Source organism: Schistocerca nitens, chromosome 2 (assembly GCF_023898315.1).
Source record: "Schistocerca nitens isolate TAMUIC-IGC-003100 chromosome 2, iqSchNite1.1, whole genome shotgun sequence".
In the NCBI taxonomy this organism is placed as follows: Eukaryota; Metazoa; Arthropoda; class Insecta; order Orthoptera; family Acrididae; genus Schistocerca; species Schistocerca nitens.
In genome coordinates this window covers 397,664,131-397,688,574 of record NC_064615.1, presented here as the reverse complement: position 1 = coordinate 397,688,574, position 24,444 = coordinate 397,664,131, and the positions used below count along the sequence as shown (strand labels likewise).

General features: G+C 42.6%; 2 protein-coding genes across 3 annotated transcripts in view; one reads left to right on the top strand and one right to left on the bottom strand.

Moving 5' to 3' along the window:
* Window positions 1-13,841, bottom strand: part of LOC126235047 (uncharacterized) — an 86,424-nt gene extending 72,583 nt beyond the window's left edge. The window contains exons 1-2 of the mRNA XM_049943783.1: window positions 13,789-13,841; window positions 13,141-13,267 (exon numbers count right to left, since the gene is read on the bottom strand). Of these exons, the coding sequence (XP_049799740.1) occupies window positions 13,141-13,267; window positions 13,789-13,804 (143 nt within the window). The 5' untranslated portion in view covers window positions 13,805-13,841. The remainder of the gene's footprint in view (window positions 1-13,140; window positions 13,268-13,788) is intronic.
* Window positions 13,842-14,113: 272 nt separating this feature from the next.
* The window catches only part of LOC126236246 (DNA polymerase delta catalytic subunit), a 184,892-nt gene continuing 174,561 nt past the window's right edge, over window positions 14,114-24,444 (top strand). For both annotated transcript variants that reach the window (XM_049945394.1, XM_049945391.1), the window contains exon 1: window positions 14,114-14,305. In XM_049945394.1, coding sequence (XP_049801351.1) covers window positions 14,241-14,305 — 65 coding nt within the window. In that variant the 5' untranslated portion in view covers window positions 14,114-14,240. The remainder of the gene's footprint in view (window positions 14,306-24,444) is intronic.

Sequence of the window (24,444 nt, the reverse complement as noted above, 5' to 3'; positions counted from 1 at the left end):
CTAGGTCAGATGAAAGGAAGAAATCAAAGTAATTCAGGGGCAAGCTGCTAGATTTGTTGCCGTAGGTTTGAACAATATGCTTCAGGAATTCGAATGGGAACTGATGGAGGGAAGGAAACATTCTTTTCGAGGAACACTATTGAAAAATTAAGAGAACTGTCATTTGAAGCTGACTGCAGAACAATTCTACTACTGCCAACATACATTATGAGTAAGGACCACGAAGTTAAGATATGAGAAATTAGGGCTCATATGGAGGCATGTAGATAGTAGCTTTTCCCTCGCTCTATTTGTGAGTGGAGCAGGAAAGGAAATGACTAGTAGTGGTGTAGAGTACCTTCCGCCACAGGCCGCATGGTGGCTTGCGGAGTATCTGTGTAGCTGTAGATGTAAATGTAGATGTAGTGGCCAATGATTCGAGAGTGTCACCATTTCTCCCACGGCTATTTTTGGTTGTTGTTGTTGCCGTTGCTGCTGCCGTTACTGTGATGGTGGGGCAATATATGTAAGAGTAGATGCTGACTGCAGTGACATTTTATCCAATGTCTTGTCCACTCTGTATAAATCATTGCCTGTAAGTGGAAAGGTAATGTACATCAAGGCATCTTTGAAAAGATTGGGGGGGATGCTGGCCCAGGACCCAACTTCAGGAGGGTTTATCAAGATCGTGGTGCCCTCATTTTTGTCTGTGAGTGGGTGCACATGGTGGAATGGCTTAAGGACAAGGTGCCCATGTTATCCCCGTGGAAAGATGCGAAGCTGCTGGTTCAGATGGCAGCGGAGCTTCTTAAGACCACAAAGATATCAATATGGGTACCAAAGATCCTTAAGGAAGTCTCTTCTAAGACACTGTTCTGGAAAATAGGGGCCCAGAACCCAAAAGTTTTGACACAAGATTGGAGGGTGATCAACCAGAAGGTTGCACTGTAAGGACAAATCCTGGTAGTGGAGGTCGGAGAAAAGTCCCTGAAGGCGATGTGGGAGCAGGACTTGAAACAGTTTTTAGAGTTCTCGCAGGTCACCGTCGGGGTTTGACCTCAATCTGCAGAACGGTAAAGGAGCCTCTGCTGCCCTGAGTCACTGCCTGTGGAGGCAGAAAGTGGACGTGGGCCTGATACAAGAACCCTATTTATATAAATGGGGTGTACCAGGCCTCGGTGGCACTGGAGGTAAGCTGATCTATGCTATACATCCAAGAAACTCCAGAATATGCATCTATGTAAGAAATGTTTCTTTCATGCCAATGATGGATTTCTGCTCTAGGGATTTAGTGATCATTAAAATGCAGCAATGTGAGGAAGGTATCACGATGGAAATTATTGTGGTGGTGGTGGTATGTATAGGGTGTTGAAGAGTGAAGTCATCACTGTTCATCTGGATGAGATCTTCACTTCTTGCCGACATCCCACCAGCCTGTCACTCAGCTGGACAAGACTGTCACTTCCTTGCCTACTTCCCACCACTCCATTGCTCATCCTACCAAGCCCATTCTTTCTTTGCAGGCATCCCACCGGCCCACCATCTTCCTAGTCAAGTGCATCTATGTCCTATTGAAGACCCACTGCTCCATCATCTGCCTCTAACAGTTCCTTCATAGCTCCCCTTGTCAGGTGCCCAGGGAGCGGACTTCTCCTCTTTCATTCCTAAAGTCACTAGCAGGTTCCAACAAGCACCCACAGCCACAATTTCCACTGCAGCCAGTCTTACCATCACAGGCTCCTCCACAGCCACCACTGTCACTGCCCTGGAGTCAGGCCAGATATTGTAAAAGACGACTTCTCCAATGCCATAGCAGGTGCCAACAGGTCACTGGTCGTCATCACTGCACTCCCTGCTGCCAGCCCTCTCAATGCCATGGTCACTTTTCCTGTGTCACTTCCTTCTTCCACTCCTGCATTGTTATCTCCTACCATATAGCCATGGGTTAAGTCTTCGACACCACTACATGTTTTTTTGCTCCGGCACATGGTGGGGCACTCATGGAAGTACTGATGCAAAACACCCTGGGCTGCACCTGGTTTCATCACCATCACCACCATCTGGTGACCAGTTTGCCTTACTTCATGATGACCTTGCATAGGTCCCCAGTCATGGTGGCTCTTTCTTGTTGGCCACATTCGGTGTCACACTGGATGCATCATCAGACCATTGGCATTGTCGCATCTCAGTCAGCTGCTGTTGCTCGAGCATTGTCTCTCACCAGCCACTGATACCTGTCAAAGCTGGCTCGCCAATCCCGGGCTGTCTCTTCCTCCTGGTGGCGCCCTTTGCCTCCACACTGGCCTTGCTGTTTCTTCTTTTTAAGAAGGGCTGGGTATTGTTCCCCCAGCAATCCACTGTTATGCCTCTTTAGGCTGTTGCTGTCTCCACCGTGGGAGAAGCGGGATAAACAGTATGACCATAACGTAAGAACATCATATTTTGTGTCAGCCTAATCTCCTGCAGCAGCCTTGGTAATATGTGGTGCCAGCTTTGCTGGTAAAGACACAAAAGACACAGCAATTATCATTGCCACTGCAGGCACTGATTCTTTTTACACAAATCATGTGCAGGCCTGCTGATCATCACGGAAATACTCATCTGCTGTTTGTCTATAAAGGACGCCACCCAACCAAGCAGAAGTTTGCACCGGAAGTTGCTCCCGACTAAGTGCCAGACCATAAATCAGATCTCATTTCACCCTGGCATAGTCCTCGGTGCAGAGTTGAGCATGAGTATCCAAATTCACAGATTTCAAATTTCTGTTAGCTACATGGTAAGTAGCAGCATTTATTATAAGGCAGTATGACGGGCATTGATGTGCTGTAAACGGAACTAAGTATTTATAGGTCTGAAAAATATTTTCTTTGAGAAATATCATTATAAACAAATAAATATTAAGCTATTTAATGGCATATAAACATCAGTCACAAGTAATTCAGAACATAGCAGCTTTCTTATTAATTTATTCCATTACATTTAGATGATATAAGCAAGTACAGCATAGAGCAATATAGTGATGGTTTATTGTTAATACTGAATACGTATTACATTTCAATGATGTGTGTCTCCTATGTTAATGCATACCCTGTCTCATTCCACATCCCTGAAGTTTCTCCTTCTTCAGGGGATCTACGGAACACAAAGAATGAATGAATGAATGAATGCCAAAGAGAACTAGTCTGCTAACAGTCACCTTGCATGAACATCGCTGGGCAGTGATAACTGCTCTCTTTGAAACTGAGTTATACCATATTTCAATGGTGATACAGTTTATTTTATTGCTATCTGCAGCAATACTTTGTTAACTTTGAGAAGCTCTATCTCCCTGTGCAATCACTTTCTGATGAGACAGCAGCATAACATCTGTGAAAACTGCTACAACCAGAAAAAATAGCCCAGATGGATGGAAACTCAGAGAATGCGTAGAACAGTGTACTACCAATAAGTGATTATGATCTCACAGATTTAGTGTACATGCAGTCCTAGCAGTACTCTTTCACATGACCGTGGAGGTTTAATGCAAATATCCATCAGTTAAATTTTAATGGAAATGCTAGCTTAGTTAAACATTACTGGCATGCTCAGTGGTAACATGTAGTGTTTTTGGACTACTTCCATTTCAACAAGTTCTATGACAACATCCACATTCACATTCCCTATGGCAGCTACTTTGTTGGCTGGCACAACGGAAAAAATTAAGCATATTTGGGGCATCACTCATTTGTTGTTACTCTGATTATAACATTCAAGTAGCATTTACAGTCAATATTCTTACAAAAGATCTGTCACTTTTATGTAATTAAAACTTAAAAACAATAAAATATCAAGGTCGGTCATTTGATCGTAAACGCTCTGTTAATGATTGACTCTCTGGTGACGTGGAAACCTTCTGATAGTTAATGTGTTTATGCTCCACCCATTTAGAGCGTTGATTTGTGCAACAAGGGACATTCTTTCCTTTATCCCTGCAACATAGTTACCTCACTCAAAACTAAGGAATTGTAAAAGTTTTGCTAATGGATCCGTAGCTTATAGATCATCGACTATCGGTCATGACCTAAGACCCAAAGCACAATAAAATTGTTCTTGGCAAATCTTAGAGCTGATTTTCTCTGTACAAGATACTTGGCAGACACACACCTGTGATCAGGTTTTCTTTGGTGCAACAGATGGTGCATTTGATTGTAGTTGAGAAGTACGTGGGTTCAAATCCTGGTAGGGTCGTATACACACACACAAAAAAATAAAAAAAAAATAATAAATAAAAAAAAACACCTTTTGCATCACCTCGGTTCGGAGAGAGTCCTGCAATCTGTACAGAAAATTAGAATAGAGATCAACATAAAAATCATTTCTGCCCTTTTTATTGCTCATGAAAACCGCACATTGTATGTTGTACCACCATACAGCGAGACCTTCAGAGGTGGTGGTCCAGATTGCTTTACACTCTGATACCTCTAATACCCAGTAGCACATCCTCTTGCACTGATGCATGTCTGTATTCATCATGGCATACTATCCACAAGTTCATCAAGGCACTGTTGATCCAGATTGTCCCATTCCTCAACAGCGATTCGGTGTAGATGATTCAGAGTGGTTGGTGGGTCACGTCGTCCATGAACAGCCATTTTCAATCTATCCCAGGCATGTTCAACAGGGTTCACGTCTAGAGAACATGCTGGCCACACTAGTCGAGCGTTGTCTTTATCCTGAAGGAAGTCATTCACACGATGTGTATGATGGGGACACGAATTGTCGTCCATGAAGACGAATGCCTTGCCAATAAGCTGCCGATATGGTTGCATTATCAGTCGGAGGATGGCATTCACGTATCGTACCAACATTCATGTATCGTACAGGTGTTATGACGCCTTCCATGACCACCAGTAGTCGGCCCCACATAATGCCACTTCAAAACTGCAGGGAACCTCCACCTTGCTGCACTCGCTGGACAGTGTGTCTAAGGCTTTCAGCCTGACTGGGTTGCCTCGAAACACATCTCTGACGACTGTCTGATTGAAGGCATATGCGATATTCATTGGTGAAGAGAACGTGATGCCAATCCTGAGCGGTCCATTCGGCAAGTTGTTGGCCCCATCTGTACCGCGCTGCATGGTGTCGTGGTTGTGAAGATGGACCTCCTCTTGGACGTTGGGAGTGAAGTTGTGCATCATGCAGCCTATTGCACACAGTTTGAGTCGTAACACGACATCCTGTGGCTGCACGAAAAGCATTGTTCAACATGGTGGCTTTCCTGTCAGAGTTCCTCCGAGCCATTCACTGCAGTCATTCACTGCAGTAGTAACCCTTGAGCGGCCTGAGCGAGGCATGTCATCGACAGTTCCTGTCTCTCTGTCTCTCCTCCACGTCCGAACAACATCGTTTTGGTTCACTTCGAAACGTCTGGAGACTTCCCCTATTGAGAACCCTTCCTGGCACAAAGCAACATTGCAGTCGCAATCGTACTATGGTATTGACGGTCTAGGCATGGTTGAACTACAGACAACACGAGCAGTAGACCTCCTTCCTGGTGGAATGACGAACTGATTGGCTGTTGGACCCTCTCCGTCTAATAGATGCTGCCCATGTATGGTTGATTACATCTTTGAGCGGGTTTAGTGACATCTCTGAACAGTTGGTTGGTTGGTTGCTTGCTTGGTTGGTTTAAAACAGGGGGTAAAGGGACCAAACTGTGAGGTAATCGGTCCCTCGTTGCCAGTAAAATAATTACACAATGGAAAGAAGAAAAGAAAGGAGATGTAGAGCATAATAACAAGAGAAAGGAAAAACCAGAAGAACGACAGGAGGACAACCGACACTACTATGGACAAAAACAGGAAAAGAAAACCACAGAGAGAAGCAAGAAACAGTTCCTGTCTCTCTGTATCTCTGTATCTCCTCCATGTCCGAGCAACATCGCTTTGGTTCACTTCGAAACGTTTGGAGACTTCCCCTGTTGACAGCCCTTCCTGGCACAAAGCAACATTGCGGTCACGATTGTACTACGGTATTGACGGTCTAGGCATGGTTGAACTACAGACAACACGAGCAGTGAACCTCCTTCCTGGTGGGGTAAAAACAAGACAGCAGATGACTGTGGCTGGCTGACCACGAGAATAAAAAGGAAAAGCCAGCCACTCTGCAACACATTGAAACATCCACCCTAAAAGCATTGGAGTGGAGAACACAAAGGGAAAGGACATGCACTAAATCTTACACAGAATGATAAAACCCACTGTTGCATATAAAACGTAAAACTAAATTGGCCGATGAGGCGTTGTCAGCTAAAATTAATGGCAATGAGTTTGCTAACTGAAGAGTCCATCACAGGGCAGCCTAAGAAGGACAGCTCACCAAGATATGGGCCACTGTCAGCCGGGCACCACACCGACAATGAAGTGGGTCATCACGGCGCATAAGGTATGTCACCCAAGCGTGGCCAATACAGAGCTGGCAGAGAACCACATAGTCCCTGTGAGAGGCCCGCATGGAGGACTGCCACACATTCGTAGACTCCTTAATGGCACGGTTTGTTGTGCGTGCTGAGGTTATGCCATTTCGTTTCCCAAAGCCGCAAAACCTTGCGGGATAGTATGGAATGCAGATCAGTTGCAGAGATGCCAATCTCCATGTGTGTTTTCTGGGTAGCCTGTTTGGCCATCCTGTCAGCAAGTTCGTTGCCTGGGATTCTGACGTGACCTGGGGTCCAGACAAATACCACTGAACGACTGGACCATTCCACGGCATAGATGGACTCCTGGATGGTGGTCGCTATCAAAGGATGATGAGGGTAGCACTGGTCGAGAGCTTTTAGGCTGCTCAAGGAGTCCGTACACAGAAGAAACACCTCCCCAAGGCATGAACGGATGTGCTCAAGAGTGCGAGATATAGCCACCAGCTCAGCAGTGAAAACACTGCATCCATCGGGCAAGGAATGCTGTTCAATATGTCCTCCATGGACATACGCGAAGCTGACATGACCACCAGCCATCGAGCCATCGATGTAAACCACTTCGTGGCCTCGGTACTTGCCAAGAATCAAGAGGAATTGGCAGCGGAGTCCTTAGGGCCATGTGAAAGGTCCAGGCGAAGCTGCGGCCTAGGTGTACACCATGGAGGTGTACGTGAATGGACCTCAAGTATAGGTGGTAAAGGCAAGGACTCCAGTTCAGAAAGAAGGGATCCGACACGAACTGCAACCTGGGCTGCCGATGCGGGAGATGAACTGCCTTGGGTGGGAAAAGGAGACGACGATTCCGATGCGCAGGAGAACTACGAACATGTGTTATGTAACTGGCAGAAGTTGTGCATGCCTAACCAGCAATGGAGGCAATCCGGCTTCCACAAGGACGCTGGTCACTGGATTCGTCCTAAAAGCTCCTGTCGCTAGGCGAACAGTGGTGCACTGGGTCGAGTAAACACAATGCTGAGTGCCGTCGAACCATAAACCAGACTCCCATAGTCAAGGTGGGATTGAACAAGGGCTCTGTAGAGCTGCAGCAGTGTAGTCGATCTGCACTCCAGTTGGTGTTCCTCAGGCAGCAGAAAGTATTGAGGTGCTGCCAGCACTTCCGCTTAAGCTGACGAATGTGAGGAACCCAAGTCAACTGGACGTCGAAAACCAGCCCTAAAAATCAACATGTCTCCACTACAGTGAGTGGTTCATCATTAAGGTGAAGTTCTGGTTCTGGGTGAACAGTACAACGCCGACAGAAGTTCATAACACACTACTTTGTGGCCGAAAACTGGAAACCATGGGCTAGAGCCCATGACTGCGCCTTGTGGATGGCTCCCTATAGGTGCCGCTCAGCAACACCAGTACTGGTGGAGCAGTATGAAATGCATAAGTCATCTGCATACAGAGAAGGTGAAACGGACAGCCCTACAGCTGCTGCTAGACCATTAATGGCCACTAAAATTCTGCCAGTCAATGGGACTGTGTCCACGGTACAATATCCAGTCAATGTCTATCTTTAGAAGTTCTGGGAACCGGGGTGATGCAAAACTTGTTTTGATGTGTGTATTTTTAAAAGTTTTACACAAAAAAAGAAAACAGTGATAGGAAGAATTTATTCTGGCAGTTGTTTAAATAGTGGGCTGTATTACATATGTATCTACATTAATCTTGGTCTGAGCAATGGACAGCTGATGATGAATGCATTTACAATGCATACAGACAATTCACTTTTTTTTGGAAAGCATTGCAGTAGTGAAGATGTCACCATACACCCACAGTACAATGAGGTATAAGGTGGTAAAGGGCTATTATGCTCGGGAGTGTAAATTAAAGTCAGTGTCTGACACACACTTACTTCATCTTTATGTAAGATGATGAAGCTTCAAAAGTTTAAACAATAAGGATCCTAACTGGACAATTTGAAGATAAACAAACATGTTTTCTAATAAAATAAAAAGTGTGTAGTTACATTAACTAAAAGCATCTTTTTGAATGTGACGTGTGAGCGGCTATTGCAAATGAAAGAGTATGTAAATGGCAAGAAAAACAAAATAATAATCTGTTTTTGATCAGTGACATGAAATTCTGTAATTGTGATTTGGTTTTGATACGAGAGGATTGTTGAGTTGACAAACTGCCTATTGGCTTCTGTCTCGGGTTCTTCGGCCGACGTTCATCTAATGATTTTTCTGACGTTTCGCCAGCACGAGTGGCTGGCATTGTCAAAGCTTCACCCTCCATTGCCGGCAATGGAGGGTGAAGCTTTGACAATGCCAGCCACTCGTGCTGGCGAAACGTCAGAAAAATCATTAGATGAACGTCGGCCGAAGAACCCGAGACAGAAGCCAATAGGCAGTTTGTCAACAAGTGGCCACGAAAGCCTCAACAATTTTGGATTGTTGAGTTGTTTCACAAATGAGTTACCTTTCGAGCTGGACTCGAATCAGAGATATATGGATATCATTTATATAGTTCGATGGTTCTTAGCTCTAACAACTGAGCTACCGAACAATGTACATGAAATGGGTAAAGTGACAATTTTCATTATGAGTTTAACTTCACTGAATGACACTATCCTTCCTAGTAACAATGGGAGAGCATATCTCAGAGGTAAAGCAATGTTAACTTCAGAGTGCGAGGCGTTTTTTATTAAGGTAGGGAACTTGTGTATCGACGAGGTGGCATTTCGCCAGTACAGGGCAACCACATTTTACGCATCTTCTCAGTCTTTGAAACAGTCAAAAACAATTTTTCACGAGATTTTACAGATGCATTTACACACTATTTGTAACACATTTTCTGAAACGCAAATTCCAAGACAAGACATCACACTGAATGAGCTTTATGACAGAAGGAGCAACCAGCTAACCAGTGATGTCACAGGCATCGTGGCTCAAATGAAACGCTTTTGCAGGCTTTCAAATTATTTAAATTTCGTTTCCATTTTTATAAAAAGAATACTGAAATTCAAAAGGAAAAAAGCATATTATGAGCATAAAAGGGCATAATTAATTATTTACGGTGATTTCCAGAAAATAGTCAAATACCCTATTACTATACGTTGAGGGCAATCTGAAGAACAACCACATCATCATGAAGGTTTCACAGCTAATGTGTAGTTCAATGCCTAGCACATGGGCCTATGCCTAGCAACATGCGGCAATATATGTGCAAGTCACGCTCCAAGAATGATAGGACTACTGTTTTCATGCCGTGCACATTCATCTGATATCACTTATATTTGTCCAAGGAATGGTTGGTCGGCAACTTGTTTCTCATTGCTGTCCAAATTTCTGGAATCGTGTGGAAAACATGTGGAGAAGATGGAAAAGAATTTTGTAGGAACATATTTAGGCCCAGTTTGATCCACACAGATAGTGAGAAATATTCAATACTAGTTGTCGACTTTGACCAGTGATGTAGAAAGCATGCAATAGCTGTAGTAAACAAAATGGCGGCTGTAACGTTATATCAGAAGCGATTTTTTTTAAATGGACAATGCTACTGATCAGTCCATGATCACAACCAGGTTTTTATTTTCACACATTTGTTGGCCAACTCACAATGAATTATCACCTTCCAAAGTAACCTAGACCATAAGCTAAGCTACAGATCAGTCTGTCACCACAATCAGCATTTTCGTTTCTACACTCATTGGCTTCAGCAGCTAAAAACCAAACTGCGAAAATATGTACCAAAAGGTCATCCACAGCAGCCATTTACATTAGCTCACTGGTCAAAGCCATCAACTAGTACCAGATATTCCCTTTGACTCCTCCACACTGCAATTATTACAGGTTGTGACTGCAACATCTGGAGACTTCACATTGTACAAATAGCTCCGAGTCAAATATGTGGTATCTGTTTCTTTTTGGTCACATGTATCCTCTCCAACATTGCAATTTTCACAACTGATAGGGTAGGACCCTTTACAACTAATTAAGTAAAGCTGTATGTAGTCCAAAGGTCTGTTTGAACACCGCAGGGCTTTACTAGGCATGGTCAGATTTAAAGTGATATGCCCTTGTCTTCCTCCAGTTGTTGAACTTGGATAACTTAACCACAGTGAGCGACAGCTAAAGTTATTGTGCACCACAGGCATCAAAAGCTAACACTTGTAACCAGTAACAATTGATTTCATTACGAGTGTGGCGCCAATGCGGTCGACACCAGCATCAATATGCGTTCGTCTTTGGACTCTGAGCATCGTCTTTGGACTTTGAGCATTGTCTTTGGGCTGTTCCGTCATGTTCAGTTCTTTGTGAGCCTTGCATGTGTGTAGGTGAATAAATGAACTACTGCTAAATGGGTGTTGTTTGGTGTAACCAACCCGAACTTCTCCCTCACTGGTGACCTTGACGTGATCTGAACACTCAATCTTCTGATGTCCAGTTATCATCACGACTGACCAGGGCAGACAATTTGAGTCGGCCCTGTTTAATGAGATTTGTAACATTTGCGGCATCCGGTGCATCCATACCACAGCATATCACCTGCAAAGTAATGGGCTAGTCGAGCGCTAGCCCCGCACTTTCAAGGCAGCTCTTCGATGCCACGACTCTCTTTGGACGGAGGCCCTTCCCCTTGTGCTACTCGGCATTCATGCGATCTATAAGGAAGACCTCAAAGGCACAATAGCAGAGTTCGTATACGGCCAGAACATGTTCTCCCTGGCGAACTCGTGAGACCTTCTGCTTCTCTCCCTCAGTCTGACTTACCTTCCTTCATGGACCTCGTCAGACGCCACTTCATCAACCTCCACATCACTCCGCCTGCCAGCCATTCCCGCCCTAAGGTTCACGTCCCGAAATCTCTGGACAATTGCGAGTACGTCATGCTCCGAGATGACACTGTTCGTGCTCCCCTCCAACCTCCATATACCGGCCCATACCAAGTTCTCCGTTGTTCAGCCAACACCAATGACATCCAGGTGAAAGATTCAGGTGTCACAGTCTCTTTCAACAGACTTAAACCTGCTCATGTCGAGTCGTCTTCTAACCCCTTCAGGTCACGACCACGCCTCTCACTGTCGTGTGGCTCATGACACTCCGACCACTCCCCCCATGTTGGACTCACACACTCAATCGAGTGACTTCCAGCTCCAATCATCGAGCTCTCCTCCGACCTCGCCCTCTACTCCGGTCTCACGCACTCCGTCAAGTGGCCACATGCTCCCCACGCCAAGCTTACTTACAACTATGCCCTCGCCGATGGGCCCTTCACCGGTCCGTTCGACCTCTCCATCGTCGCCTGTCGAAGTTTCTTCTCACGCCCCTCCCCCCCCCCCCTCCATTTGAACGTGCCCTCGCTCGAGGTGTTTGTGCCTGTACCCCCGGACATAATCCATGACATCTCAATAATACTGCGCAATTATACACTGTTAGTCATGTGTTTCTCTTCATCCAATGCTCATGACACAACCTCCGCCATTCCCTGCCACCTGGTGAAATGTGTTCCCCTCCCACCCGACGTCGACCTGTACATGCTTCGTGTGTTCATCACGCCCACCAGAGACATCGTCGCAAACTGCCAGCCTACCTGTCGCCACACGACCAGCACACCCAGTACGACGCCCGGCTCGCTTCAACGACTTCCAGGTTTGGTGGCCGAACCTCCCTTCACGTCTACCCACACAGCTCCCTGCCGACGCTGTTGAGCTGACCATGGTCCGGCTCCCGCGGACCACCCCTGCCAACGCCTTAGTCACCCCCCCCCCCATCACGGCCTCACAAGAGTACACCGTACTGCAGGGGGGGGGGGGGGGGAGGGGGCTATGTGCTATGTGGCGCTGATGAGGTCGACACCAGCATTGATATATTGATATGCGTTCGTCTTTGGACTCTGAGCATCGTCTTTGGGCTGTTCCGCCATGTTCAATTCTTTGTGAGCCTTGCATGTGTTTAGGTGAATAAATGAACTACTGCTAAATGGGTGTTGTTTGGTGTAACCAACCCGAACTTCTCCCTCAAGAGTACTTTTTTGGGAGACTGGTGGTAGGGGTGGTTAAATTCTCACCTTTAGTCCAAAATTATGAAAGTATTTGCATTGATATCTGTCCGAGTTCATCTGAGTGATGGTGGTTTATCAACATGAGCCTGCTAGCCTCATAGAAAAGGAGACGAAGATTTGTGTCAATCACTGTTCATGGATTGAGGAGGAAAGTTAAGTAGGATGAGAGGAATATCAATAAACTCAAAGTCACTCAGCCCCATGGTCTCAAGAAGCAACAGGATACAGCAAGCAGAAAATTAATTCACACCATTCCACAGTTCAGCTTTGCTTACCACTTAATCTCTTAACACTCTCACCACCACATGTAGAGCTGTTTGGCTATTAAACCTAGTATTGACTCACTTTGACTATGGCCATTGCCACCTGAAAAACAGACTATTACATTATAGAGATTTTATTTTAACTAAAGTTTGTTTTATTTTTGTTTCAGTCATTTTAATGGTGATAACGACTATGACAAACACTATGCCTCTGACCTCACATTGATGATGTCGCTATGCAATGTAACAATTACAGTGAATATTACATCATCTTAATGTAATGGAATGCAATGCACACTGTTGTATTTGTCATTTAGTTATTGTGTGTATTATACAGAAAGTGAAGGGGAAGGAGGAGAGAGAAGCTTCACAGTGAAGGGAATCCTTAAGCCCACAGACTTCATATTTATTATATTATTATTTCCTTACCTATTAGAAATATCCGAGTTCGGTATTTCATTCTGGATATATTCCAAGACCTTTGAGACTGGAACACAGCCGTTTCCATTATGATCCAAAGCGGAGTAAATGATATCAGCAATGTGTTCAGGGCTTTCTGTACGGAAAAAAAGATTGACATTAACTCAGGTTGATATTGAAATTAACCTTAAAAACTTTGTTTTCTTCATTTCACTAACTGTGAATAGTTGTTATAACTACAGGGCTATAACTTGATTACGGTAAGAACTCATTTAGTCTGAACCGCCAAAATTTTCTCCAACTAATATCACTCAGCTGTGAATGTTCACATGGCAAGTAGATCATTAATAGATCATTTACGTTCATTGCCTACGCATATTCTCGGGAAGAACTACACGAGCCTGAGTTGAGAATCTGCTTTTAAGAACATACTCGAAGTTTGTCTGTAACGACAGTACTCCGAAGCAAAACAGTTCCCATGTTTCATTTTTAGTAAACTATGATTGAATGACATAATATTATGATAATGCAGATTCATATTGAAAATGTTAATGAAAAGGGGCACTTTGTAACTCAATAAATGTCCTCCCGCGCAATGAAGAGCTTATAAAGATTATAAATAACACTTAAATTAATTTTTGTATCTGTGCAATGTACCTTCGCCGACAATCATTTTCGTTTTCACATATCCGTTTATTTCCTTCACATTAACTTCATATTTCCAAATCAAACTAGCCTCGCTAACACAGATGTTTCAACAGCAACACCAGAGTTTCATAATAATTTTGATAATGTATTGTTACTGTAGCAAATAATGTTATGCGACATGTTTATTAATTTTATTTCATTTTTAATAGATAATAGCGCTGTATTCCATTTACTTTATCCGGTGATTACTATTTGAAACAATTTTTTTGTCTGACGGATCGCTTTTTCGTTTTATCAAAGTGACAGATTGTTGGCAGTACTGCGTTTCGAACGCGGTACCGGGTAAAAAGCATTTGGCGCGTGTTTATTCTGAACAAGTGTAGAAACTGTGTGTTTTGTGTAAGTGCGGGTTGAATGAGCTTTGTTGTCACCAAGCGTATCTATTATAAAGCATCAAACTTATGGAGAACAAACGGAAACAGTTTCCAAATAAAAATGTACCATATAGAGGTCCTAAAAAGCCCCGGTAGGTGTCAACATCTGATTCCAACCTAAATGGTTCAACCTCTCGCGTTATATGAATAGTATTTACACATATTTTATTGCATTTTTTTCTTTTAATTATTATTATTTGCTGTGACACACATCTTTTATTGCTGTTTTCTTATAATTATTATTATTTGCTGTGACGTCCGCATACACTCAAAACATTGCACAATTGTGCTCCATCACGGAATATGGTGAGTATATTATTCGTCCAGGGATCATTTTGCATTAATATCGGTTGCCTCATTCTCCTGTGGCCTCTCTGATCATTGGTGTTTACTCTGCTTAATAATCATTCCCATGTTAGTTATGCAATTGTACATTTGAGAAAGCTGTGTAATACGCTTCTTCTTAGCCTGTTATGCAGTGTTTAAATTTCTTTAATTTTCCTTCTGCTAAGTGATGGTTAACTCGTTGTGTGCAATACAATGCACCGGACAGCTCTTGATGTTTTAGCAATCTCCTTGAATGTATATTGGTAGTCCATAACTTTAAAACTTGCGTGTCAGTTTCTTGTTTAATTTCTAGTCATTGTTCTTTTTATCTTTAATGTCAGTCATATTTCTTTTTATACTGTGGAGCTATGGAGGTTACTATGACACACAATCAGTCAAAGCCATCATTAAGTGTATAACAAATTTTGCAATTGCGGTCTTGCTCAACAATATTTGTCACTTGAGATATACATGTCTATGAACTGTAATATTCACCTTTTATGACTGTCTTAAGCATTTTTGACAAAACAGTAGGTTATACACTGAAGAGAGGGGGAGGAAAAAATCAGGTACAGCTGCCTAATATCATGTAGGACCCTCGTGAGCATGCAGAAGTGCCGCAGCATGACATGGCATGGACTCTACTAATGTCTGAAGTAGTGCTGGAGGAAATCGACACCATGAAGCCTGCAGGGCTGTCCATAAATCTGTAAGAGTACAGGGGAGTGGAGATCTCTTCTGAACAGCACATTGCAAAGCATCCCAGATATGTTCAATAACGTTCATGTCTGGGGAGTTTGGTGGACACGGGAGCCACCCTGTAGCAATTGTGGATGTCCTGCTGAAACTGCCCAAGTCCATCGGAATGCACAATGGACATGAATGGATGTAGGTCATCAGACAGGATGTTTACATACGTGTCACCTGTCAGTCACATCTAGATGTATCAGGAGTCCCTTATCACTCCGACTGCACACGCCCCACATCATTACAGAGCCTGCACCAACATGAACAGTCCCCTGCTGATATGCAGTGTCCATGGATTCATTAGGTTCTCTCCATCTCCTTACACGTCCATCTACTCAATGCAATTTGAAATAAGACTCATCCAACCAGGCACGTGTTTCCAGTCATTAACGGGAAAATCCCCACTTCATCGCTACCTCGTAGATGCTGTGTCCCATCAGTTGTGCGCCAACTATACCACCACATTCAAACTCGCTTAAATCTTGATAACCTGCCATTGTAGAAGCAGTAACCAATCTAACAACTGCGTCAGACCCTTGTTTTATATAGGCGTTGCTGACTGCAGCACCATATTCTGCCTATTTGCATAGCTCTGTATTTGAATACACATACCTAAACCAATTTCTTTGGTGCTTCAGTGTTGTACATGGTCTATATTTTTGTGGGTTTGACATATCACCTCTGTAAAAGGTAATCACTTTTCTCTTTTACAGATATCCAGAAAATATTACTACTTCCATTTTTTTTGGATCATCAAATTTACCAGTAGTCCTACTGAGACCAATACTTGATGTCCTTTACTGTATTCCATCTAAACCTTTCATACGTGTTCTTTTCAGTGTACTTAAATTTTTTAGGGTTAGAAATAATTATTGATAAATTTACAGTGTTATACACTCATTTTGTTTTTGTGACATGTGATTGTCTCCTACTGTTGTGTAGTGCTGGTTGAAATTGGTCACTTATTGAACGTCTAAATATTCTTTCTTGGCTAAATGTATTTTCTAAGGTTTCAAAAGCTTTAATGAAACTGTGAGACATGTTTATCTTATTTTCTTACTGTATATTTTCTCTCTGTTTACCTTATAAATTGGCTTGATTCCTGTCATCTGCATCTACATCTGTACTCCTCAAGCCGCCTTATGGTGTGTGGCAGAGTGTAGTTTTGGTACCAGTATGACTATCTGTCCCTGTGTCATCGTCCCCCCCTCCCCCCCTTTCTCTTGTTCCATTAACAAATGGCATGTGTGAAGAATGATTGTTTGTAAACCTGTGTAGTAGCTGTAATTTCTCAAATTTTTTCATTGTCATCATTTTGAGAAATTTTGTATGGAAGGTAGTAATATGCTTCCTGAAATCATAGCAGAATGTACTCTCTCAAAATTTCAAATAGTAAACCTGTATAATGCACAATGCCTCTCTTGTGGTGCCTGCCATTGGAGTGTAGGGCATCTCAGTAAGGATCTCATGCCAACTAAATGATCCTGTGACAAAAAACACTACTCTTCATTCAATGTTGTCCCTGTTGTCTGTCAGTCCAACCTGATAAAAGTCTGAGAAGACCCATAATCAGTACTCAGTAATGGGTTGAACAAGTGCTTTGTAAGCCTCTTCCTTCATGACTGAGTTACATTTCTTTAAGACTTGCTATGAATCTGTCTGGCATTTGCTTTTCCTACTCTCTCTCTCTCTCTCTCTCTCTCTCTCTCTCTCTCTCTCTCTCTCTCTCTTGGATATTTTACAGTATGGTAGTTACTGTTTCAAGTGATTTGTTATGTATTGTGCAGTATGTTACATTTATTAGCACTCGGGGTCAACTGCCAGTCCCTGCACTGTTCATCAGTCCTCTGCAGATCTTCCTGCAGTTCGCTAGTCTTTTGACATTGCTACCTTCTCATAGACAGCATCATCTGCAAACATAATGCAGCTTCTGACATTATCCATTAGACCATTTACATATAATTGTGAACAGCAACGGTTCTATTACACTTCACAGAGTACTCCTTAATGTTATTCCAATAAGATTGACATACTGATTCTGTTGGAACAGATCTGTTGAATCCAGACTCATATTTGGTCCAATGCTCTGTAGACTTGTACTTTTTTCACTAAACGGCAGTGCGGAACTGTGTCGGGCATCTTCATGAAGTCAAGGAACGTGGCATCAACCTGAATGCCAACGTGTGTGATGCACTGGCTCTCGTGAGTGAACAGGGCAAGCTGAGTTTGACAGTATCTTGTTTTGCAGAATCCATTTTGATTTTTATAGAGGAGCTTTTCGTTTTGCAGAAATGTTATAATATGTGAGTGTAATAAATGTTCCATAATTCTGCAACAGATTTAAGTCAACGATATAAGCCTATAATTATGTGCATTTGTCCTAAGACTGGTCTTGAAAACGGGAACCACCTGCGCTTCTCTCCAGTCGCTAGGTACCCTCCGTTGCTCCAGCTACCTACGATAAACTTCTGCTGAAAGAGGAGCAAGTTCTGCCACGTACTCTCTGTGTAATCTTACAGGTATGTCATTTGGTCTAGATTCTTTCCCACTAGTAAGCAATTGTACTTGCTTTTCTGTTTCACTGCCACTTTGACATTCGTGCAATGATTGAAGGAGGGATCGTATTACAATCTTGTGCTGTGTATCAGTTTCAGAAGACGAAATTTAGTATTTCAGCTTCCATTTCGATGCAAGTATGATCACTGAGTAGATGATTTCCATCCTCTTGAAGACCAAAACTTCTTAGAATTATTAGTCAGGTCAGTAGCAGAATTTTACTTTGAAATTAATTGAATGCTTATTTCATTGCTCTCCTAACACTCATTTTTGCTTTGTAGGCCTACACCTTTTGTTTGTCAGCTAGGTTCTGACTTCACTTAAAATTGAGACAAAGCACTCTTTGCATATGCAGCAATATTCTAACACAGCTATTAAACCGTGGTGGGTGTATGCCATCCATTAAAACCTTGCTCACAACATACTTGTCAAGTCATACAGAATGACACATTTGAATTTTATCCATTTGTGTTCCACACCTGTGTCGTCAGCACTCAATATTTGATGTTGCTATCCAGATACTTTGCAGTTTTATAAATGTGACATAAAATCACTCTGGAGACAGGCGACCGTTGTTATAATAATCAGTAGTTCTGCATACAAGCTGCCCATTATCAGGCAACTTTATTACTCATACGACGCATTTTTGAATTTATCCACCATCAGATATCCAGGAGCTATTGCTGTGTGTGGATATGCAGTGCCAGTTGTACAAACATTTGCAGACTGTGAAGATATTGCAGAACCATTTTGTATGCTGATAGAGAATTCAATTTACAATACCAGCGTCAAATTCTAATCAGAATCGTATAGGCTATACTGTTCTCATGTTAAGTTTCCTGACAATTTGAGAAACACAGTTTCAAGAAAAAATTCATTTCAAGTTATGGTTTACAGTTTTTTGTAGTTAAGTTAAATGTACTTCTAGTCTGCAGTCCCTGGACCATACAGCAACCCTCCAAATCAGAAAGAAAGTCCTCCTCCCCTCTTTCGTAGCTTCTTTCATCCACTGCTCTGCTCACTCAATACACTTTTTGTCCACTTTTGTGCAGAAGTTGTATCAGGATGGCCAGATCTCAAGTTCAAGCACTTTCATACTTTCCAACAATGCCTGTTATACATTACTTGTTGATTATTCCCCACCCCCCGTGAATGGTTTTGGGAGACACATTTTCACAAATTCAAACAGCTCTCTCTCCAATCTGAATCATACAATGAACCTTTTACCTCGTCTCATGATACAGCCCCAGGCCCTGATTCAATTCATAATCAGAGGAGCCATGACCTGAATGTTACCTAATGGCTACATCTACTCAGGGACTTCAATTATATGTGGTTTGAAGGTATTTTCCCATTGCAATGGCAAAATAGTATCATTGTCCCAGTCCTTAGGCAGGCAATAAACCAGTGTTTCTCAACAGCTACCAATCGATTAGCCTCGGCAAAATGCTTGAAAGACTTTCAGATTATGGTGGGTTCTCAGTTCTCAAAGCCTCATGTCCCTCTATCAGTGTGATTTCCAGGAGGGGTGATCCATGTCTGATCATCTGGTTGGAAACAATAATCCCCGAGGCTTTTTCTAATTGCAGTCGTTTCTGACATACATAAAGCATTGTTTGGCATGATCGCATTTTACATGACTAGGTCTTTTGTGGCCCCCTATCTTTTCTTATTTGTCAGTTTTTATCCCACCAGTTGTACTGTGTTCGAGTTGGTTCTTCAATGAGCTCTCTATGCATCTTAGAGAACGTCACTCCCCAAGGCTTCATCTTGAATGTCACATTCCTCCTCATCCCCATCAATGGGCTAATGACATGTGTCGGACTGCGGGTCACACCTACGACATAGTCAACTGCTTTTACATGTGCTCAGTGACTACTCACAAGGGAACCTCCCCATCGCACCCCCCTCAGATTTAGTTATAAGTTGGCACAGTGGATAGGCCTTGAAAAACTGAACACAGATCAATGGAGAAAACAGGAAGAAGTTGTGTGGAACTATGAAAAAAATTAGTAAAATATACAAACTGAGTAGTCCACACGCAAGATAGGCAACATCAAGGAGTTTACGAGCTCAGGAGCACCGTGGTCCCGTGGTTAGCGTCAGCAGCTGCGGAGTGAGAGGTCCTTGGTTCAAGTCTTCCCTCGACTAAAAATTTTATTTTCTTTATTTTCACAAAGTTATGATCTGTCCGTTCGTTCATTGACGTCTCTGTTCACTGTAATCAGTTTAGTGTCTGTGTTTTCCGACCGCACCGCAAAACCGTGCGATTAGTAGACGAAAGGACGCACCTCTCCAATGGGAACCGAAAACATTTGATCGCAAGGTCATAGGTCAACCGATTCCTCCACAGGAAAACACGTCCGATGTATTCTATACGACACTGCTGACGGCATGTGCGTCACATGACAGGAAAATGTTGTCGACCCACCTAACTTGTACACTTAGCGAATGGGTAAAAAGATTCTTCTACCTTGCCCGATTTAGGTTTTCTTGTGGATGTGATAATCACTCCCTAAAAAGTGACGAAAACATAAGACTTTGTCACATATACTGAAAATAAAAAGTTAAACTTTTCACTCGAGGGAAGACTTGAACCTGAGACCTCTCGTTCCGTAGCTGCTCTCGCTAGCCACGGGACCACGGCGCTCCTAGAGTCACATTGTCCTTGATGTTACCTATCTTCGCGTTGACTACTCAGTTTGTATATTTTACTAATTTTTTCTATAGTTCCACACAACTTCTTCCTCTTTTCTCGATTGATCTATGTTCAGTTTTTGAAGGCCTATCCACTGTACCAACTTATAACTAAATCTGAGGGGGGTGCAATGGGGAGGTTCCCTTGTCAGTAGCCTTGGCTGAACAACAGCTTCAAGGCACCTCCGAATGGCCTCTGTGTGGACACTTTCCATGGTTTCCAGTTCTCTCCTGCAAAAACATGGGTCATACATTTGTCGTCATTCCATGGTCCATCCTGACCCAAAACTCCTCTTGGGTACCCAGCACTTCGAAGTTGTAGCATAGTCGTGCTTTTTGGTCCAGATTTTGATAAATAAGCTGAATATCTTGCCCCTTATTCCTCAAAGACTCATTGCACATGGAAGCTTAATGCACTCTGCTTTCTTACCCACAGCTCTTGAGGTGCAGGTCATGCTACTCTTCTCTGTTTACTGGGCCCTGCTCTCATCCTGACTGGACTATGATAGTTTGAGGGAGCCTTTGCCTTTGAAGTTGTTAGATCCGGTCCATTATCATGGAGATTGTTTGGCTACTGGCGCCATCCTGACTAGACCTGCAGACAATCTTCTTACTTTATCAAAACTAGACATGATTGTCTCAATGGGAATAAAGAATAGGGATCGAAGACTGAAACACCATATTTTATTTAATCTTCTTACTGAAGCAAAAAATGTTACCTCTTCGTTTCCAACTGTACCACCTCTTGGTCTCCTGTGCTATCACCATTCAAAAATGCCCTGATCAGCCAGCGTATCCCATTCTTTATGCATATGAGGGTCATCAACCTCTTGACACCTGCCCTTGGGTGGGATTACCAGTTCGAATGTGCCTCACAGCCCTCTGCCAGGATCCCCACCTCTCCTCCCTGCAAATTACTTCTTGTGTTTTCTTGTACAACCCATCTTGGTTGTTGTCCAACCTGTGAATTACAACCAATCTAATGCAAGACCCTAAAGTTTGTAGTTCCCATTGCCTTTCGGCATCTGCTACATTCAGTTCTTCTGGAATTTCTGAGTGCTGCCATCTTTCACTCTGACAGGTCTAAAACAGTGGATGAGACGGAATATGGTTTTACATCCCCTACTGGTCAAGAACACTATTTATTCCCAGGAGGATGTAATGTTTTTACAGCAGAGCCATTAAGAGCTTTATTAAACAGGCCTCCTTTGATCAAATTTTCATATGTAGTGAGTCACTGAGGTGTCCTCGGGCCATTGATTGATGTTAATCTTGTCACCATGTTGTCTCTGCTATTCATGATCTTCTCACTGTACTTGGTTATACTCACTGCTCAGTTGTCCTCCTTTGGTTCCCCAATCACATGGATGTCCCAGGGAAGGAAATAGGAGATTGTTTGACTCGAGGAGTGATTACTTGCTTCCAATTCGCTTTTCTGATCCCATTTGCAGATGTGTGGGTGCAAGTAAGACTGCTCAGTCAGACTTGGAATGACACCTGGTTGGCTACTGCCCCATCTAATCAACTCCAGACTGTCAAGGAGACTACTGCTGCACGGTGCTCTCCTTTCCATTCCTCTTGGAAGGGATTGGTCATCTTATGTCACCTTCCTGTTGATCATGCCAGGCTAATCCAGAGTTCATTTTACGTAATGAGCCACTCTCGCATTGTAGTTGTGGAGCCTTACAGACGTACCCTGGTGGAATGCCCCCTTCTTGTGGCCCACGATGTGGAGTGTGGCTTTCCAAATTTTTTGCCTCAAATATTGACATATTCTTGGATGGTTCAATTGGTTCTGCATTTTTCCCCATGAAAATGGTTGTTTTTATTTTCTAATATAAGATTTTAAGTTACTTTTGGGGCACGTTCAGGTTGGTTGCGTTTGAGCTGCCTCCCTCTGCATGTGTTTTTAGTTGCTTTTAGATGCGGTTTGTCTCCTTTTCCACCACACTCTTTCTTTCTTTCTTTCTTTCTTTTTTTAATTCTGCGGGTAGCACTTTGTTGATTTTATTTATTTTTATCTATTTACGTGTCAAGTTCTGTAGGACCAAATTGAGTAGCAAATCTCCAAGGTCATGGACTGTGTAAGTACATGAAATTACAACATAAAAGCAATAACAGATAAAAAATAAATGTATATAAACCCAAAAAAGGTCAGTCCATAAGTTTGAGTAAACACAATCAACAATACAATAAGAATCAGCTTAATTTTTTCAAGGAACTCCTCAACAGAATAGAAGGAGTGACCCGTGAGTAGACCGTTCAATTCCGATTTGAAAGCACGTGTATTACTGCCAAGATTTTTGAATTTGAGTGGTAGCTTATTGAAAATGGATGCAGCAGTATACTGCACACCTTTCTGCACAATAGTTAAGGAAGTCCGATCCAAATGCAGGTTTGATTTCTGCTGAGTATTAACCGAGTGAAAGCTGCTTATTCTTGGGAATAAGCTAATATTGTTAACAAGAAATGACACTTAGGAGTATATAAATTGAGAGCCCAATGTCAAAATACCCGGACTCATGAACAGGGTTCGACCACTTATTGCCCGAACCGCCCATTTCTGAGCCAAAAATATCCTTTTAGAATGGGAAGAGTTACCCCAAAATGTAATACCATACGACATAAGCAAATGAAAATAAGCAAAGTAGACTAATTTTCGTGTTGAACGATCACTCACTTCTGATACCGTTCGAATAGTGAAAATGGCAGTATTAAGTCTTTGAACAAGATCCTAAACATGGGCTTTCCACGACAGCTTACTACCTATCTGACCACCTAGAAATTTGAACTGTTCAGTTTCACTAATCATATGTTCGTTCTGTAAAGTTAGAACGTCAGGTTTTGTTGAATTTTGTGTTAGAAACTGTAAAAACTGAGTCTTGCTGTGATATAGCTTTAGTTTATTTTCTACAAGCCATGAACTTAGGTCATGTATTGCATTATTTGAAACCAAGCCCATGTCGCACACAACATCCTTTACTACCAAGCTAGTGTCATCAGCAAACAGAAATATTTTAGAGTTACCCGTAATACTAGAGGGCATATCATTTCATTTATATAAATAAGGAACAGGAGTGGCCCCAACACTGATCCCTTGGGCACCCCCCCCCCCACACACACACACACACACACACACACACACACACACACACACACACACACACACTTGACAGACACCCCACTCAAACCCCACATCACAGCTGTTATCAACATTGTGAATAATGACCTCTTGCTGCCTGTTGCTAAAGTAAGAGGTGAACCAGTTATGAGCTACTCCCTGTATTCCATAATGGCCCAACTTCTGGAGCAATATTTTGTGATCAACACAATCAAATGCCTTAGTTAACTCAAAAAATATGCCAAGTGTTCGAAACCTTTTGTTTAACCCATCTAGTACCTCACAGAGAAAAGAGAATGTAGCATTTTTAGTTGTTAAACGACTTCTAAAGCTGAACTGTACATTTGATAGGAAATCTTGTGATACGAAATTATCAATTATCCTTACATACACAGCCTTTTCAATAACTTTAGCAAACACTGATGGTGTAGAAATAGGTCTAAAATTATCTAAATTATCCCTTTCCCCCTTTTTATAAAGCAGCTTTACTACTGAGTACTTTAATCCCTCAGGAAATTGACCTTTCCTAAAGGAAAAATATGGCTAAATACAGGGCTAACATGTGCAGCATTAATATTCTGCTAGACACTCCTTAGTTTTCAGTGATTTAATTATTGACTCAATCTCCCTCTTGTCTGTATCACAGAGGAGTATTTCAGACATCAGTCTCGGAAAGTCATTTGCCAAGAACGTTATATGATTTCCTGTAGAAACTAAATTTTTAATTAATTCACCGGCAATGCTCAGAAAATGATTGTTAAATACTGTACATTTATCTGTAAC